Source organism: Abramis brama, assembly GCF_963993115.1.
Source record: "Abramis brama genome assembly, chromosome: 15".
NCBI lineage: Eukaryota > Metazoa > Chordata > Actinopteri > Cypriniformes > Leuciscidae > Abramis > Abramis brama.
Window position 1 is genome coordinate 28,898,069 of NC_139977.1, and position 19,270 is coordinate 28,917,338.

Sequence of the window (19,270 nt, forward strand, 5' to 3'; positions counted from 1 at the left end):
TGAGCCATTAAGAGATTTTGGATGGCAGAATAACTTCAAGTGAACTGAGGACAAGTTTCACAATGGAACTGCAGTGACTCATTATTACAAAACTATTTATTAATATTATTCAATAAGGCCAAAAACAATAGATTTTTTGTAAAAAAAAAAAAAATATATATATATATATATATATATATATTAAATATATATTAGGGGTGTAACGGTTCAAGCTTACAGGATGATGCTTTCTGCCGTTCCAGTTTCCTTTCTGTGAAGTTAGTGGAGCACATCACAAAAATTAATCTAAACTCAACGTATAGGCCACTAGCAACAGAAAGCTCTTTCATGCTACCTGAGCTCTTGTTTTGGGTTGATGCTGAATAGATTGTCTTTTCTTCTTGATTATAGCCATTCAAAAGTTTGGGATTGGTAGAAGAAGTATCTTATGCTAACAAAAATACAGTAAAAACAGTAATATTGTGAAATATTATTGCAATTTAAAATAACTCTTTTCTATGTTAACATATTCTAAAATGTAATTTATTCCTGTGATGCAAAGCATTCAGCATCATTAGATCAGTCTTCAGTATCACTTGATCTTTCAGAAATCATTGCTGATCAAGAAAAATTTCTTATTATTGAGGCACAAGATGTCTTATTATCAATGTTGTAAACAGTTGTGCTGCTTAATGTTTTTGTTGAAACCGTGATACAGATCAAAGGAACAGCATTTGTAACGTTATTAAAGGGGTGGTATAATGCCCCTCTTTACAAGATGTAAAATAAGTCTTTGATGTCCCCAGAGTGTGTATGTGAAGTTTTAGCTCAAAATACCCCACAGATATTTTTATATAGCATGTTAAAATTGTCCCCTTTTGAGCAAAAAAGCGTTATTTTGTGAGTCCCTTTAAATGCAAATGAGCTGCTGCTCCCGGTACAGAGGGCGGAGCTTCAACAGCTTGTGTGTGTGTGTGTCTGTGTTAGCAGCTCCAAATACCTCACGCAGACAAGCACTAAAATGTCAGAAACCGTTCTGCCTTTTATATTTAAATCACAGTCGAACAAAGATCTCCATCTTAGATCAGACTCAAGAAGAAGCGACAACGTAGAAAGCAACAGGACGTTTCTGAATGGTTAGTTGATGAATTTATGTAGCTGATGTGGAGTTAACTATCTTCAAGTCAATGATTAGCATATTCTGTCATGATAATCTATAAATCGCTAGTGTGGGAACTGTTGTAAGATGCATAGAGTGACATGCTATTGCATTTGTGTCACGTACTGTATTGCAATAAATGTGAAAAGACTGACGCAACAGCTTGAGCAGACTCACAAATGTGCTGTACTACAACAACTCTTCCTCTTCTCAACACTATCTCATCATGCGTGTTCCTGGGGGCGGGGTTTATGTAAATTTTAGGGTTTGTGATGTCACTAACCCGGGAGGAAGCTTGTGTAGTCCCTACCAGCCGTTTGTTGTAGTCCTTAAAAAGGAATTTCTTTAAAAGCAAATATCTCCCTTTGCTTTGAACTTTGGGCTTTGTAACTTTGCAGATGTTGTTTATGCTCAAACAGCAACATTACACACTAATTAAAGTTAGAAAAGTGAAATCATAATCAACCACCCCTTTAATGTCTTTGCTGATCAATTTAATACATACTTGCTGAATAAAAGTATTAATTTATGTAATACTTTTCTTTAATACAGACCCCAAACCTTTGAACGGTAGTGTATAAACATTTTATTTTATTTTATATCACTTCATATATATATATATGATATAGGATATGGGCACTTAAGGCACTCTTTAAAAGCATTATGTCACCGAATTATATGATCAAAGATCAAAGTGTGATCTGTCCTCAAATGCTGTTAGACTTTTCTCAGAACTAACTTCACATTTCAAGCCATTTTTCCTTCAACTTTTGAATCAACTTTTGGTGTCACCAACATCAACAACTCTACTCACTCGCTTAAGGTGAAAATAAAGGAAATGATCAAAGCAGATGCCTGCATACAAAACACCTTGTCTGCCTCTAATGCGCATTTTACTGTCATTTACCAAATCAAAAAGAATACTGAATCTATACTGTCTGTAGTCAGATCAGCAATAAGAGAGAAATCCCTCTCATTACATCCACAAGATATGTCCGATAATTCCTCTGTAAGTCGTGCAACAAGATTGATTAACACTGACAGTTTCACTTTAACCATCCGTCTCGCTGCAGTAACACGTCTAAATCAGACGCAGTGGATTCACAACACTGGAGGTGCGATTACAGCTTTCTATTGTTCTAGACATCAGGTAAGAAAAACATCAAACAACAGCCCCTGATAGCACGTTTATCACACAGAGATGCAATTAAATCGCACAGCTGTCCAGAGCTGATAATAAGTGTTGAAATAGCTTTACATTGCTGTTGTCATTTACACACTCCCGGAGTGTGACCTTGTGTTAAACAGTAATTGGAATGGATCTCTCTCTCTCTCTCTCTCTCTCTCTCTCTCTCTCTCAGGATGCTTTTGCATTCTGTGCAAACAAATGTCTCATTTCAACTCCAAATTCTGCTTCTCTTTGGCAAATTTGACAAATAACATATCTATTAATGTTTTCGACAAGAATTTAGATTAAAATTAGGGCTGCCAATCTATTCATAATAATCCAAATAATTACATAACATTGTACAAATCAACAACCTGGTTTCCATCCATGTGTTTTAATACAAATTTTGAGATTTAACATTAATCTGTATGGAAACAGCAAGACTAATGCAAAAAAAAAAAAAAAAGAATATCATTCCAAATGAACTGAAAATATTATTGTATATATCTAATAAATTATTTATATATTTTTAAACAAATAATACATGATGCCATTTTGATCTCCATATTCTGGTTTAATTTGATTATATTTTTTCCTTAATCCTTTTCTTGCATAATTTTTATAAAACTTGTATATGTTTTTTTTGGGTTTTTTTATTTATATAGAATGTAATTAATCGCATAAATCAATAGCCTGGTTTCCATCCATGTTTTCACGTAAATTTTGAGATTTAACATAAAAAATGCTGGATGGAAACATCAAGATGTGAATAAAAATGTCCAAAATGCACATTAGAAGCTTATACTTTATTTATTTGGTAATTATTTATTCGATAGAAGACAAGTACTGCATGACAGAAACATATTTGCATGCATATCAAAAAGGTCATGTGACTTTGTCTCAATGAGTCATGTGACTGAATAATTCAAAAATATACATACAGATATACATGAAATGGCTCAAAGTGGCTATATGTAAGAATCTTCATGTATTAATCGCTTTTTAATTGCCATTGTGAGAACAGCTTGTAACTCCAGCTTGGACTCTGGGCTTTTGCCAGCACTTCCGAGACCTTCTCTTCCAATTTGTGACTCATGAAACGAATGCATATACAATGTTCAGGATAATGCTGAAAGAACTATTCTGTAGTGTCGATGTGTCATGCAAAGAAAAGGGATTTATTCAAACTATAGTCTCACATAATCATATCTATATAATCTCAAATATAATTTATAATCAAACTATCATTACAATGTAATTTTAATGACCTCTTCTGCCGACATGATGCCGGTGAATCACAGAGCTGGTGCAAACATATCCACATCTCTATGCTCAGATACTTTCTTAACTGCTGCTTTCTCACCACTGTCATTATTGTTGTGTGTTTATTTTATTATTGAGAGGAAAGCGCACACATATTTACATATTCATCTAAACGCCGCTCTCAGCATCGCGGACGACGTCTGGATGTTCATTAACATATCGCTGTAATTTATCTCCAACTTCTTTTTACTTCTAAGCAAAGAACTTCGCCGTGAGTATATCGGGGCATTGAATCACGTTCAGTCTCTTGTACGTTACGTTTAGACGAGTGTGAGCACGAGCAATAAGTTGCTGGCTGCAGTTCACTTAACGGCCACCAGTGTCGCTAATAACAAGGGTTTCTGAATTCTACATATAGCGTCTTTAAATGAACTGCACAACAGGGAAGGAAGCATGCAGGTAGCTTTAATGCATTCAGAGAAGCCCCTAAATGAAGATAATTCAAAGATATTAAGCCATAAATTCAAACCGTGTCACGCCTGGTATAAGGACATGTTGTAAGGGTGTTTGGGGAACAAAACTGTGATTTGGTTACATCTAAACAGACTCACACCTGCATCACACACACGAGGCAGGTGTTTTATTGAGTATAATCTGGTATCTCTTACACAGATGTTTGTCCAGAAGGTGAGAGGTGTGTGTTTTCTCAAGTGACCCCCTCGTATCAGAGCAGGAGCGAAAGGACAGAGCTGGATTTAAATTCAACCTGGCAAGGAATTAAACCCCTACAGGCCCGAGCTACAAATCTGGTGCCAATGCCAAAGCTGTCCAACTCTACATGACCCAACAAGGCCATTTCTGCTGCATACTAAACAGCCTCCGCAGGACTGTGTGTTTCTGGGGAACCTTTATCTGGTTCTGGTGTCAGAGCCATCTTAAACCACTCTGCACAAAAGGCGGATCTGGGCCAGAAAACACAGCTTTATATCATCCGTAGAATAAGTTTTCAGAATTACAAGAGTCTGGCATGACTACTGCAAAAATAAAATAAATAAATGGTAAAAAATAGTGAATAAATAAAATAAATAAATAGAAGCTGTTACACCATAAACACAGTGTAATTACATGACATTAAATATATTCTCTCCATTATATATTTTTTTCTTTAAAATAGAGCTATACATTTGATAAATGTTGTTCAAAATGAACTGAAAATATTAGTCAAATATATAAAAAATAAATGTTTAATTTATTGTTAAACAAATAACGCATGTTGTAATTTTCAGGAAATTCATTTCCCTGTTCTGGTTTTAGTTTTATTTATTCATTTTTAATTAAAACCAGTCAGTATCTGGTGTGACCACCATTTGCCTCACGCAGTGCAACACATCCCCTTCTCATAGAGTTGATCAGGTTGTTAAAGGGATAGTTCACCCAAAAATGAAAATTCTGTCATCATTTACTCACCCTCAAGTTGTTCCAAACCTGTATGAGTTTCTTTGTTCTGCTGAACACAAAGGAAGATATTTGGAAGAATGTTTGTAACCAAACAGATCTCGGTCCCCATTGACTTCCATAGTAGGAAAAATATATATACTATGGTAGTCAATAGGGACCGAGATCTGTTTGGTTACAAACATTCTTCCAAATATCTTCCTTTGTGTTCAGCAGAACAAAGAAACTCATACAGGTTTGGAACAATTTGAGGGTGAGTAAATGATGACAGAATTTTCATTTTTGGGTGAACTATCCCTTTAATTGTGGCCTGTGGAATGCTGATCAACTCCTCTTCAATGGCTGTGCGAAGTTGCTGGATATTGGCAGGGCCTGGAACACGGTGTCGTATACGCCAATCCAGAGCATCCCAAACATGCTCAATGGGTGACATGTCTGGTGAGTATGCTGGCCATGCAAGAACTGGGATGTTTTCAGCTTCCAGGAACTGTGTACAGATCTTTGCAACATGGTGATGGTCGTGGATGAATGGCACAACAATGGGCCTTAGGATCTCGTCACGGTATCGATAAAATGCAACTGTGTTCGTTGTCCATAACATACGCCTGCCCATACCATAACCCCACCGCCACCATGGGCCACTCGATCCACAACGTTGACATCAGGAAACCGCTCACCCACACGACACCATACACGCTGTCTGCCATCTGCCCTGTACAGTGAAAACCGGGATTCATCCGTGAAGAGAACACCTCTCCAAAGTGCCAGACGCCATCGAATGTGAGCATTTGCCCACTCAAGTCAGTTACGACGACGAACTGCAGTCAGGTCAAGACCCCGATGAGGACGACACGCATGCAGATGAGCTTCCCTGAGACGGTTTCTGACAGTTTGTGCAGAAATTCTTTGGTTATGCAAACCGATTGTTGCAGCAGCTGTCCGGGTGGCTGGTCTCAGACGATCTTGGTGGTGAAGACGCTGGATGCAGAGGTCATGGGCTGGTGTGGTTACACGTGGTCTGCGGTTGTGAGGCCGGTTGGATGTACTGCCAAATTCTCTGAAACGCCTTTGGAGACGGCTTATGGTAGAGAAATGAACATTCAATTCACTCTGGTGGACATTCCTGCAGTCAGCATGCCAATTGCACACTCCCTCAAAACTTGCAACATCTGTGGCATTGTGCTGTGTGATAAAACTGCACATTTTAGAGTGGCCTTTTATTGTGGCCAGCCTAATGCACACCTGTGCAATAATCATGCTGTCTAATCAGCATCTTGATATGCCACACCTGTGAGGTGGATGGATTATCTCGGCAAAGGAGAAGTGCTCACTAACACAGATTTAGACAGATTTGTGAACAATATTTGAGAGAAATAGGCCTTTTGTGTACATAAAAAAAAAGTCTTAGATCTTTGAGTTAAGCCAAAAATTTGTGCAAAAACAAAAGTGTTGCGTTTATAATTTTGTTCAGTGTATGTCTTCATCAGGTGATGTCAAATGCTGTAAGTTTTGATGGACATCTCCTGAATATGTCTACTTTATTTTTTACAGGTTTATTTCTCTAGCAGTATTTTAGAGCAGCCATTATGAAATATTTAAATGTGGGCGGGGCTGGGTGAAACTTTCGGATCGTTGCTGGAATAATGTGCGATTCGTGACTTGCTCATTTATCCACCTCCTCAGTCGCTCTCTCTCTCGCTCCTTTTGCCTCTCTAGCTGGGCGGAAGAAAGAGAGATGAATTTTTCATGAGGATGGAGAGCCAGGAGAAGCAGCCGAAGGAGGTGTGTGAAAATGCACAGTGCGGTTTGGGCCTCAGGCGGCCATAGCCTTTGATATTAAAGAGTCACTTCATGTTGGATTTGTTTATGGGGGGAAAATGGTGAGAAATGTGTCATTGATTCATATTCAAGCTGAACAGCATGAGCCAAACATGCAAACACACAACAGCATTTATGTGTATATATATGCATGCAGACGGCAGCGTGCATTCATAACTCATGTCATAAACTGCAAGGCACAACAAAACGCCCACCCACACCTCACAAGAGACTAACCGCAATTCCCCCGTGGATGTGTGTTGGTGATCAGATTTACACAGAGCAAAACAATTCTACGGTTACCTGAGACAAAATGCTTTAATATTATCTGTGTGTTTACAGATAGATTGTATTTAATGTGTAGACAGGAGTCAAAATTGTTTGCAGGTTTTGATAAAAAGATCATGCAGTTCTTGCAGTTTGGTAGACTAAGGTTTTGGAGCTATGGAGAACAGTAAAAACACACAGACAAACATTTGACCTTTCAAACACATTCGCAAACTGATCTAACCATTTAGAAATGAAAAAAGTGTATGGTGCTTTAACTCTAACATCTTGCCCCTTTCTAACATACAGTATGTGAGGTGTTTGGAAAGCATACTACAAACCACTCTTACTATTTCTGCCCTATTGGTAAGCCATACTACCATACTAGTTGATGCAGTTTATACATACAGTAGTATGCATAGCAGTCTTAGCCAAAATAGAGTGCTGCAGTCATGACGTCAAAACCAGGAAGACTAAATCACCAGTGGTTCCAATTTATGAATAAAATAAGATCTATATTAAACATAAGTTGACAATACTGATGGCTCACACGCTCTTTCAGGACCGCGCACAGAGTGATGTCTGAGCTCAGTATTTTGAGTAATATTGTTTCTTTCTCGCAAAACCTTATATGCCTCCCGATCACTTTCTATATATGGTGCGTGTCTCGTTGTATCATTACATAATAGTTTTGTATCCTTTTTGAGCCTGGTCGTCATTCACTGCCATTATATGGAGGAGCACATGCAGGACATTTTTCAAAACTTCTCCTTTTGTGGTCAAAAAAAGGACAACAAACAGGGTGAGTAAAAGATTACTTAATTTTTATTTTAGGGTGAGCCATCCCCTTAAGGACCCATCAGCCTGCGCAATCTAGAGTCTCATGACAGAACTTAGTATGTTTCTAATAAGCAACTAGATAAGAGCGTTTGGGGTGTGAGTGTGTGCCACTGACCTAATTTTACTCATAAATTAAAAAACTCCATTAAAACCCCATAGGAAAATCTTGAGGGAACTAGTGGTGAATTAGCCTTCAGGGTTTTGACATCATCCCTGCACCACTCTATACCCTTTCAGTTCATGAGCTAGAATTTTATTTGAATTCAAATGAATTGGAATTTACTGAATTGAAATTCAACACAGGTAATGCATTCTGGGAAATGAAGTCTTGACAAACTTTGCATTAGTTAAATTTAGTTACAATAAATATTTATTAATTTTAATTTAACTTCCTCAAATTCTATGGAATTTAAAAGGCATTCTCAATTCAATTATTATATTAAAATTTATGATGCACAGTATGCAAATCTTCTGTATGCATATAAAATGATACTCTATCCAACAATGCCCTGCAGTCATATATTGTAAGGAAATATATATATATATATATAATGGATTATCCCTGCTAATTAACATTAATTTTATTTTTTTAAGTGTATGTATTGCACAGTATGAGCACACTAGTGTTTCAAACCATAGACTCACCACAGCATTGACACTGTCGACTTTGAAGTGATAGAGCAAAAGCAGTTGTGTGTCAAGTGTAAATTTTTACCCGTCGAACAGATTTTATGTCATGCACTTTCGCAGACTTCTAGTCTCAAGATGTCAAACCATCGACAGGTGCTGTGGTTTCTTTCTACGGTTCATTTCTTGAGTTTGTTTTTATGTCCATGTCAATACGAGAGAAAAAGCTTGCCTGAGAGAGACTCTAAATCTCCTGCTGCGCGCGTGAATATGTGCATTAATATTTCACGTGAACTAAAGGTTACTTATGGACAAAACCATCTATAATTCATGCCCTCAGAAAAGTCAGATCCCTACACATGACATTTAGTTTGTTTGTTTTGAATAATGCATGTCGTCTTTTTAAATGTGTTTGATGTTTGAATAATTAATTTCAGGCAACCCCTCTTGGATAATTGGCACTTTTGTGTTTCCCTTTGATCTGTTTGCACTATTCTCTCTCTCCACCCTCTCCTTCTGTCTTTCATCGCTCTGATGGTGATGTAACAAGGCAAAACCTAGATGTTGTTGAACTCTTGAAATCTTGTTCTGATTACCCAGCATTCTCCCACACATCCAAACAGCCCTTTGAGATTTCATGACCATGAGAAATTTCCAAAAACAAAAGGAAATGGTATTCACAATGCATTTAACTTTTCTAACAATATTCAGCAAGAAATCATGTAGGCCAAGTCTTTATCCTTTGGGATTGGACTGAAATCATGAGGAGAAGGCCTGTTTGGCTATTTAGCATCAATATTACTCTCTCATTATTGTTTTAAGGATTTGAACAAACCCATAATCTATGGTGGGATAAATCTAGAGACAAGAAGACATGGGCAACCAAATAGCAGCAACCTGGGGGTGCATTGTTAAAACAAGTGCAAAAAGTACTCTGAATACTGTAGTAACCACATTCAGTAGCAACATACAAAAACAACTCTGAACACCTTAGCAACCATAGGCTATCGTTTAAACTAGGGCTGCAACAGCTAATCGACAAAAATTATATTGATTATAATCGATAGTAGAAATAATCAAAAGCGAATTTGATTATCGATTAGTCGCGTCTGCGCGCTGTGGACGAAAACCATCCGTCAGTCACGTCGCTTTACAGTACTAGTGAGTAGTAACACATTTTTGAGGATAACACACATAGCCTATAGGAAATAGCGGAGGACACAGTGTGAGCTGCTCCGGGAAAGGTACATGATCCAAGTTGTCTGAAATATGAGAACTGTTTATTATAAGCATACGCGTTTACCGCGGGTAGAACTGTCGTGCTTTGACAGATGCGTGTGCTGTTTAATGCTTTTAAGACGTGTTTTCCTCAGCGCAAAACTTTTTCGGTTATATCTTTACCTTTAAATTCCCACGAAGTATTTCAATTGTGCATATTCTGACAACAAGCGAGTCTTCAGACTTCAATGACTGAGCGCATGTGCGTCAAACAGACGGAGCACAGTAGAATAGGAGCTTTTTGTTATATTGTAGGCTATTCATATCGTACATCGTATTTATGGAATAGCCCATTAATGTAATATAATAATTAATAAGCCCCCTGAAGAGCAACATGCTACCACTATGAACACCTTAGCAGCTACCTAGCAACATGATACATTATTACAAACAACTCTAAACAACTTAGCAACCCCGTAACAAAATGCTAAAATCATTCAGATCACCTTAGCAGCAACATAGCAACGCCCTGGCAACCACACACAACATTCTAGCATTGTGAGGGTGACACTTCCATTCACATTTTCTCACAAACAAAAAAAGTTTTGTAAATGAATAGGTATGGAGTCTATTTGATCACATGGTGTCTCTTGGGAATCAAACCATTTCATTTTTCTTGAGGTTAAACTGATTTTTTTTAAGGTCACTTAAAAGGACACTTTTTCAACAAAAAACGTACAAATTTTATGCGTTTTGGCTGTTCATACATGACAACGGCATTTTGTGGGCCTGAAAATACAAACTTTAGAAAACGGGTTTCAAAGTGCACGTTTTTAAAAACGATACCATTATCATCTCAGTGTAAACTACAAAACGTGAATTTGTGAAAACGGCGACGTAACACGCATGCGTATGCGTGTTCAGTCTATAGGAGCGTAGTGTTTCTTTGCAAAGTGACATCGCCAACTAATGGCCTGGCATGAATAAATACAGTGTTTAGTCGTTTTCAGGGACCCGTGTGAACAGGGATCTTTTTGACAAAGTTGTCGTCTGTACTCGAAAAACGCAAGGAAAAACCTTTCAGGTATTACTACATCATTGTTGTGTAAAAGTATACCCTTATTCTTTCTGGTCAACTTAAAAAACCTCTCTGAAGAACACTGAAGCACACATTAGACGGACAAAAACCACATCTCAGCCAGCATCTCTACACACTTCCACATTTAACACACTGCTTGTCTCCAGGGCGAGGACAACCATAAATGTATTTCTCGGTCTCCTTCGTTTTTGAAGGTGGAAGAGTGGAAGTTTACTGCTGAGAACAGGGTGTGTGTGACGTCTGTGTGAGCGCGAAAGCGTTTTGATGGGTTCCCATTTCTCACCTCATAAAACAAACGAAAATGTCAGAGTGAAGGCAACAAAGAGGATGATTTATAGCCGTGTGTGTGTGTGACTCCCCATGCACTGCCTCTAACTGCCTCACAGCTCGTGTTGCGACATGTAACCTTGGAGATTAAATTAGGGGCCAAAAAATACAGGAAGCTTTATAATCGATTCTGAAATAACAAAGTGGTAGACGACAACAAAAGCAACAACAGCAACAGTTGGATAAAAAACATAAACTTTTTTTTTTTTTTTACAGTAAATCGCTGTGGTTGCCTGAAATTGAATATAAAAAAAATTTTAAACTTAATTTTAGAAATTAAAAATTAAACTTAATATAAATAAATGCATCTGATTGTGAGGTAGTTCTTAATTTTGTCTATAAAATATTATTAAAAAATATTTTAAGTTTTTACAGTATTTTAAAGTAAAAATAACATTTATGTAAGTGTAACACTTATGTAACATTTAAGTGTAATATTTTTACTATGTATATACTCTGTATATAATGTTAATATCTGTGCTACATTAAATAACATTCCAAAAAACTAGAAACTTTTTAGTAAATCTTAAGAAAGAAGATGGTTTGTACGTGTAAATCTTTCAACATATTGAAATTATTATTTAACAATATTTTGCTATAAAATGATATATTGCCATTTAAAATTGTATAAAAATGGTCTATGTGTAGATTATAAGGTCATTCCTAATCTTGTGTCTAAAAATATATATATAATTATTATTATTTTTTTTTTACTATATTCTACAGTAAAATAACATGGTCCAGTCTTTTAAAATGTAATATTTTACTATATATGGTAAGGTATCCTAGAGTTAACTAATTAACTATAGCACTTTTTTTTTTTTTTGGTTAAAAATATCCTCGTTGTTTACAGCGTGGAATGACTCTTTTGAGAAACAGCCTGTGAAGTAAACAACAAAACAAACCCCAAAAATGTGTGAAAGATGAGAGTGATTTGTAAATCAGACATCAAATGAACAAAAGATGAGTAAGAGAGACATGGCATGTTTTGTCACTGAGTCACCTGAAGTGAGGACACACGTTAGCTGACAGAAAACTCTCACTATCCTCGGTCTCACCCACAGAAGTGTTGGACTCGAGAGGGTTTTCTTTCTCCTTAAGAAGACAGTTGGAGGCAGGTGTGAGTTTTTAGAGTGACGATGCGCCAATATCAACTATCACACAATTACACACACATACACACTTGTTCTAAAAAAAGTCTTCATAGTCTTCATTCACAGGCCAGAGTATCCCGAGAGAATCACATTGATTTTACAGTGTTCTCAAATCCCCCCAGTCACCCGGTTTTATTAAACTTAACAACAGATGCTCCAGTAAATGCCAGAATGAACAAAAAGTTTCACATTTTTTTACTTTAAAACTTTTACCGTTTTTATTTTAATATTTGTTATATTTAAAAGATAACCTTTTATGCCTAAAAGATAACGAACACACACACACACACACACACACACACACACACACACACACACACACACACACACACACACACACACACACACACACACACACACACGTTGTTTTAATGTTTTATTGGGACTTTCCATAGACATAGTGATATATTCTGCCCCCTTACACTAACCCTACCCCAAAACATAACCATCACAGAAAACGTTCTGCATTTTTACATTTTCAAAAAAACATTTATAAACTGTTTTCCTCGTGGGGACCAAAAAATTGGACAAGGACTTTGGATATTGCCATCTTTGGGTTGGGTAGGGTTTACCAGGATTACACACACACACACACACACACACACACACACACACACACACACACACACACACACACACACACACACACACACAATCACAATCAAATGCTCTCTACAATGAGAATGTCCCCTCCTCCTAAATCCACTTGTCACTGAATTGCCATGACAAGCTGCTAAGCTGTGTTGTAAATTCCTGTTTCAATAGGAAATACAAAGACAGGTAGGACAACTGTGTTTGTTAATTTCTTGAGGTCTGGAAAACAAAGTGTGAGCAGCTTGTTTTAAGGTGTGTGTATGTTTTTAAGAATGAACTGTAGTTCTATGTGAAGCAAGTTAGTTCACCTGACGGCCATCTTGGAAATGCCTCAGACAGGTGTTTACTATCATGCAAGAATCTCGAATGCAAGTGTTTACTGTGTCAATCACATGGTTCAATCACATTGTAAAGCAATGGCTTTCAACTGGTTTTGCTTGTATCTAAATAGACTGGGTCATATTTTGTTTTACCTTGTATAGTTTTAGCTTTTAATGAAGCATGCTGGCATTGGCTAGCTATCAAGAGACAGATGAATTTGCACCAAAATACAAAGGCTGCTTGAATGCATTGCCTTCAATATCAATGATAACAGAAGTGTTTTCTCTTCCTTTTTAAGGTTGGTAAGCCTATTTTGTTTGGTTTCCTAACTCAACGTTTTCCCCCCTTTGACTCTGTCCGAAAGAACACACAGCGCATTTTTGAGTCATAACCCACCAGTTGTGTATGTGTACCAGAATGCATTGTATTGTACAGTCCAGGTGATTTCTTCACAAATACTGTATGTCAGCTGGATATTTTTCTTTTTAAAGCTGTAAAGATTCTGCAAAAATTGTTTAAGAGTGGCTCATCCTATATTCTGTCTCTGTTGTAGGTTTGAATGCTGATAAACTGGCTCAGTGATTTCATTAACTATGCATGCAGGCTACTGATGACAGTTACCCTCAGAGATTCCCTAAGATCATAGATGCACAAAATAACAGCAGTGAGAAGATGAGGTTCCTTATTAGAGCTTGTATACGGTAGCTGTGGAAACAGTTTTTAGATGCATGAATCAGGACGGGTCAGTGCGTTTGGTGAAAAATTCTAGCATGCCTGTATGATTTCAAATGAGGTGTCTCTCAAAGTAGCCTGGTGAGGAAAGATAATGGCACGTTGAAAATAAACAAAAAATGCTGGGTTGTTTCAACCCATGTTTGGGTCAAATACTGTTGGGTTAAAAATGGGTGGGTTTGTCCATATGTGATCCAAACATGGGTTGAAACAACCCAGCATTTTTTAGGGTGTAGAATAATACTGATAACCCAGTTGTGTTGTGCAATATTTGAAGTGAAAAAACTTGATTAAAGGGTTTGCTACTGAAATGCATTTATAGTGGGCTAGATGTGTTAGGATTATATTTTTGCTAAAGACCATTAGCAAATTAACAAAATGTACTATGCATATTTCCATGCAAATTATGCATAATTAGTCAAACAAAATGCTTTAAAGATAGTGTTCTTTAGATTTATTTTGACCTCCTTTGAATATTCTCTGTGATTTATATTATCACAAAATATAAACTATATATTATCTCACAACTAAGATGGATATACACTGCAAGTATATACAACTTTACTTACATACATGCAGTATCGGACTAATAAACTATAGTAAATTTCAACTGCTGGATTTTTTATTCTGTCAAAAAAATGGGAACTGAATAGGGCTGGGCGATATGGCCTAAAAATAAAATCTCCGATTTTTATTTTATTTTATTTGATTTATGATTTTTTTCCGATTTTCCCCCCTACTTATTAAGGAAAGCAATAAGTACAAACGGCAGACAACTTAAAGCAAATTTTTTTATTTAATCAAAAGCAAGACAAATGTAACCCCCATTTCTGGGATGAATAATAAATAAATGAACACCCTCTTGGAATCAAAGTCCCAGCTGTGTTTTAAGTCACACTTTGTAGTCTAGACTAAAAGGAGACAAACATTCACATTGAGAGTAGCACCATTTTCTAAAGCATTAACAATACATTCAAATCTGAGGAAAACTAGACAGTGACATTTTTCATTGTATCTAGCCCAAACAATGCAACAACATACAGGGATACATGGCATGAACATGCACTGCATCTTACTCTTAGCAGAATTAAATTTTTCAAACCAAAAACAGAAAAAATACTTTGTCTTTAATTGCACTTTGCATAGAATTTTAAATAACAACATAAAGAGGCAACACCTCTGTCTTGGGTAAAATACTAATGTAAACAAAAATTTAGCAGAGTACAAAATGTGCAAAATAAATAATACATCAACTCCAACTGAAATTGATAAAGTGCAAACTTTGCTTTAAAAAAATAAACCGTGCCATTTGTGTCTCTGAATGTATGAACAGGAAAGAAAAATCACATTTTGGTTGAGGTGCAGAACATTAGATAAGCTAATGGTCTTAAGTTGCTGTCAATAACATTTAAACATTTTTGGCAAGGAAAGTCAGCCTGTCCACTGCCTCTGGCTTGAGGCAAGCTCTGCTGCATGTGACAACTCCTCCCCCCACACTGAAAAGCCTCTCAGATGGGGCACTTGTTGCAGGGATACTGAGGTACTTCTTGGCCAGGTGACTGAGCCTTGAGAAGTTGGATGTGTTGCTCTTCCACCACTGCAGTGGATCAGTGTCAGGGTCTGCCTCTGGCAAGAGCAGATAGGTTGCCAGTTCAGTCTCTATGTTAGCTTCTTCCGACTGGTCAGAGGTTGGCACAACAACACTCTTCTTGAAGAAGGTTGCTAAGGTCTTTTTCCTCTTGGGGTCTGGCTGAGGCCTTGCCTCTTCCTGGTCCACCTGCATAACTGGACCAGGCTGTGGTATGCTTTTGTCAGTGGGGAAAGACAGAAGTTCACTGACAGCTCTTCTTTTGACTTGCTCCACCTTGTCCACGATGTAGGATGTCCAGAACCTTGGATCCATCAGAGAGGCCATGTCCAAGAGCTCATCCTTGACAGGATCACTGTATTTGTCAACAAGGTATCCCAGTATGTTCCTTTTTATTGTTTTGGTAAGCTCCGTGTCGTTGTCCTCAGGCTGCAAAAGACTGGTTTTGAACAGATGGATAACAGGCTTTATGTATGAGACACTGACATAAAGTCTTGGAGTGCTTTAACCGCCTTGTTTACTGACTCCAAAACCTCGATGTCTTGCCAAGAGGGCACACGATGGTGGCTTTTAACATCAGACCCCAGGGCACGGGCTATAGCCTTCTCCTGTTCCAGGAATCGCTCGATCATCTTTTGGCGGGAGCCCCATCTGGTTGGGGATTCTGTTGTTAGCTGATGAGGGGGAAGGCCAAGCTCTGACTGAGCTACACCCAGCTCTCTTCTTTTCTTCCAGCTGTAGGAAAAAGCAGCGACTATCTTCTTGCAAACTCCAATGGCACGATCTATGCGGGGATCCTTAACACCATTCTCTGTATGATAAAGAATAAAACACAAAGACATACATCACTATTGGGGACTTTAATAAATATCAGTCTACATCCATCTAAAAATGATTTATTTTCTTCTGTATTTCAAAACTTTGTCATTCCAAAACTCAGACACTGCAGATACACAAATAGAATTTTTGTTTACTATAGGCATATGTGCAGTTTGTGGAGAAATTTAAATCCATTTTATAAAATAATCCATTCGACTGTCTTTATGAATCAAATACAGATCAAATGGACATGCCATATTGAAACATTCTTGCCGAGTTGTTTTTTTGTTTTGTTTTTTGGCTAGGCCTAATTTAAAAAAAAAATGATTTTAATAAATCACGTACAGCACTTAAACTTTTTAAATGGTGGATGAACCGCAGTCAAGTAGTCAGACACTCATCTTTTCGTAGTCGAGTCAGCTTGACTAAACGTTGGGTTGGCTGACTGAAAAAACAACAACTCCTCTAGCACTGCATGGCAGCACCTGTGTCCGACGGGACTCACAGCAATCTAACCAGCACTTATCCATGCTGGACCCTCCTATTTGATTTCTTGCTTGTGTTGTTCTCCTAGATGTAAAGCCGCTTTCCGACCGGAGGAACCTTTTCACAGTTCCTAGAACTATTGGCTAAAGTACCCGGATGTCGGTGTGTTCGCACCACAGGAACTAGGAACGATTTTAGTTCTAGGAACTCCATTTGGAGGAACTAATTTAGGTCCTACTTCAGAGTAGGGTCTAAACCAGCACTATAGGAACTACCTGTGACGTTAGTGTTCACTGATTGACCGAACGCACGCGGAGCACCAGCACCCGCCATTTTTAAAACAGCTAGAATGTAAACACACAGATTATAGCCTATATATTTACTCCATAAACTAACTATACAAACATGGAAAACAGTGATAGATGGGTCTCTAAACCTTTATGCTGAAGAGAAAATCCAACGCAACTTTGAGGGGACCAAGCCAAACATGATGATTATGTTTATCTGCCCAGCTAGCAACACTGGACATCAACCACACGGCATAGGCTAATAACCTTTTTTTCATATACTGTCTACTTTCTATAACAGTTCTATCTAATAAAATATTATACAGTACTGTTAGACAGAGCGCTAACTAATAAACACAGAGAATGCGAGCATTGTTTGCTCTGGCGTTCTCTGCGCCGCCAAAATAAAGGTCCGTCGCGCCGTCAAAATAAAAGTCACCATGCTTGCGTCGCTCCCTTACCCCTCCTACCAGTTCCTATGGCCACTTGGCCAGTGCGAACGCAAACAGCAAAACCGAGTTTGGGGGAGAGTAGTTCTTAGAACTGTTTAGAAGTGGACGGTTCCTAGAACTAAGTTCCTATAACTACTTGGTCGGAAAGCGGCTTAAGTCGCTTTGGAAAAAAGCCTCTGCTAAATGACAGTAGTAGTAGTAGTATTATGAAAAGACGAGCGTCATCTAGCTTGACTGCGGTTTGGATGAGGATAATATGTGCTCTGTCAAAATTGAATATTTTATTTTACTTATTGTTAGACTTACCAATAGCGTTGTGTAGTTTGTGTCCAAAGCACTGGAGGTTTGGCCATCCGTTCACTCTCAGGGCTTTAATCATGTTGGTGCCGCTGTCAGTTGTCATGCAGCATAGACGATTCTCAGACAGGTTCCAGCAGTCGAGAGTGTCTCTCAGTCCCTTGGCAACAACTTCACTGGTGTGGTCCTCGGGAAAGTATGACGTTTGGATGGAAATACTCCGCAAATCCCACGCATTGTTAATGAAATGCACCGTTAAACTCATATAAGGTTGCATAGTCCGACTGGACCACATGTCGGTTGTTGCCGAATAAAAGGACAGCTCCTCCAGTTCTCTGCTGACTTTCTCTCGTGTGTTGTTGTACAGCTGGGGCAAGGCGACTTCACTGAAGTACTTGCGGCTGGGTAGCTCATATCTGGGGTCTAAGGTTTTAATCAAATTAATAAACCCTGTCTTCTCCACGGTATATATGGGTACCATGTCTTTGGCTATGGGCAAAGCGACCGCTTCGGTGATTGTTCTCCACCGTGCCCCTTTCCTGTCATATGCGGTGCCTTGTGCAAAGGATTCGGCTACAGTTAGCTGTTTCAGGTGTTGGAAAAGGTTTGTGGTGCTGCTGCCTTTGACTGCGATGGGCTTTAGGCAAATGTTGCAGCGTGGGGTCTCTTGCTCCACGTCTGTCGCAGCAAACCCATACCAGTTCCAAACAACAGGTGATTTTATTCCTTTCTTGGGAACAAACTTCCCTCTCTCACCGGTAGCCATGTTGTCGCTTGCTGTTGCTGTTTCGTGTGTGCTTGTGCTATGATGTTGTTGTTGTTGCTTGCCATACTGCTATGTGAAACTAACGCTACGGAAGCTCCGGGGAGCCAAAAATGCGCCATTACACAAAAACTCGAGTTACTTATTTTTTAAATCGCCCGCAACAAAAAAATTCGAATTAATTCATTCAATCGATTTTTCGCCCAGGCCTAGAACTGAACTCTATTATCAAAGCACTCTGTATATAAAGTTGGAAGTATATCCAAATGTCCCTGCATATAGGCTACAGTGCAGGCCTAATCTCAACTGTTTGATTGCTTATGTTCATATCATTGCAAAATGTAAACTATAATAGGGCTTTTCACACTTGAAATGGCTAACCCTGGGTAAACTGAATCCTGGGTTATCTTGCTTCATGTTTCAGACTGCTCGTAATTTACCCGGGGTTAACAATTAATCTTGGGTATTCATAAACTGACTTTCGCACTGTACATCCTAAATGGTTTACGTCCTTATTTGCATATTTGTGGTGTGAGTGTCACTGATTGGACGAACTC

General features: G+C 38.1%; 1 protein-coding gene across 1 annotated transcript; it reads right to left on the bottom strand.

The window, feature by feature from the left end:
• Nucleotides 1-15,429: 15,429 nt before the first annotated feature.
• LOC311097041 (E3 SUMO-protein ligase ZBED1-like) lies at nt 15,430-18,716 on the bottom strand (the record flags this gene model as incomplete). Its single annotated transcript, XM_084136504.1, has 3 exons — nt 15,430-16,048; nt 16,135-16,420; nt 17,960-18,716. The coding sequence occupies 3 exons, from the start codon at nt 18,714-18,716 to the stop codon at nt 15,430-15,432; spliced, it is 1,662 nt and encodes a 553-aa protein (XP_083992630.1).
• Between the last annotated feature and the right edge of the window lie 554 nt (nt 18,717-19,270).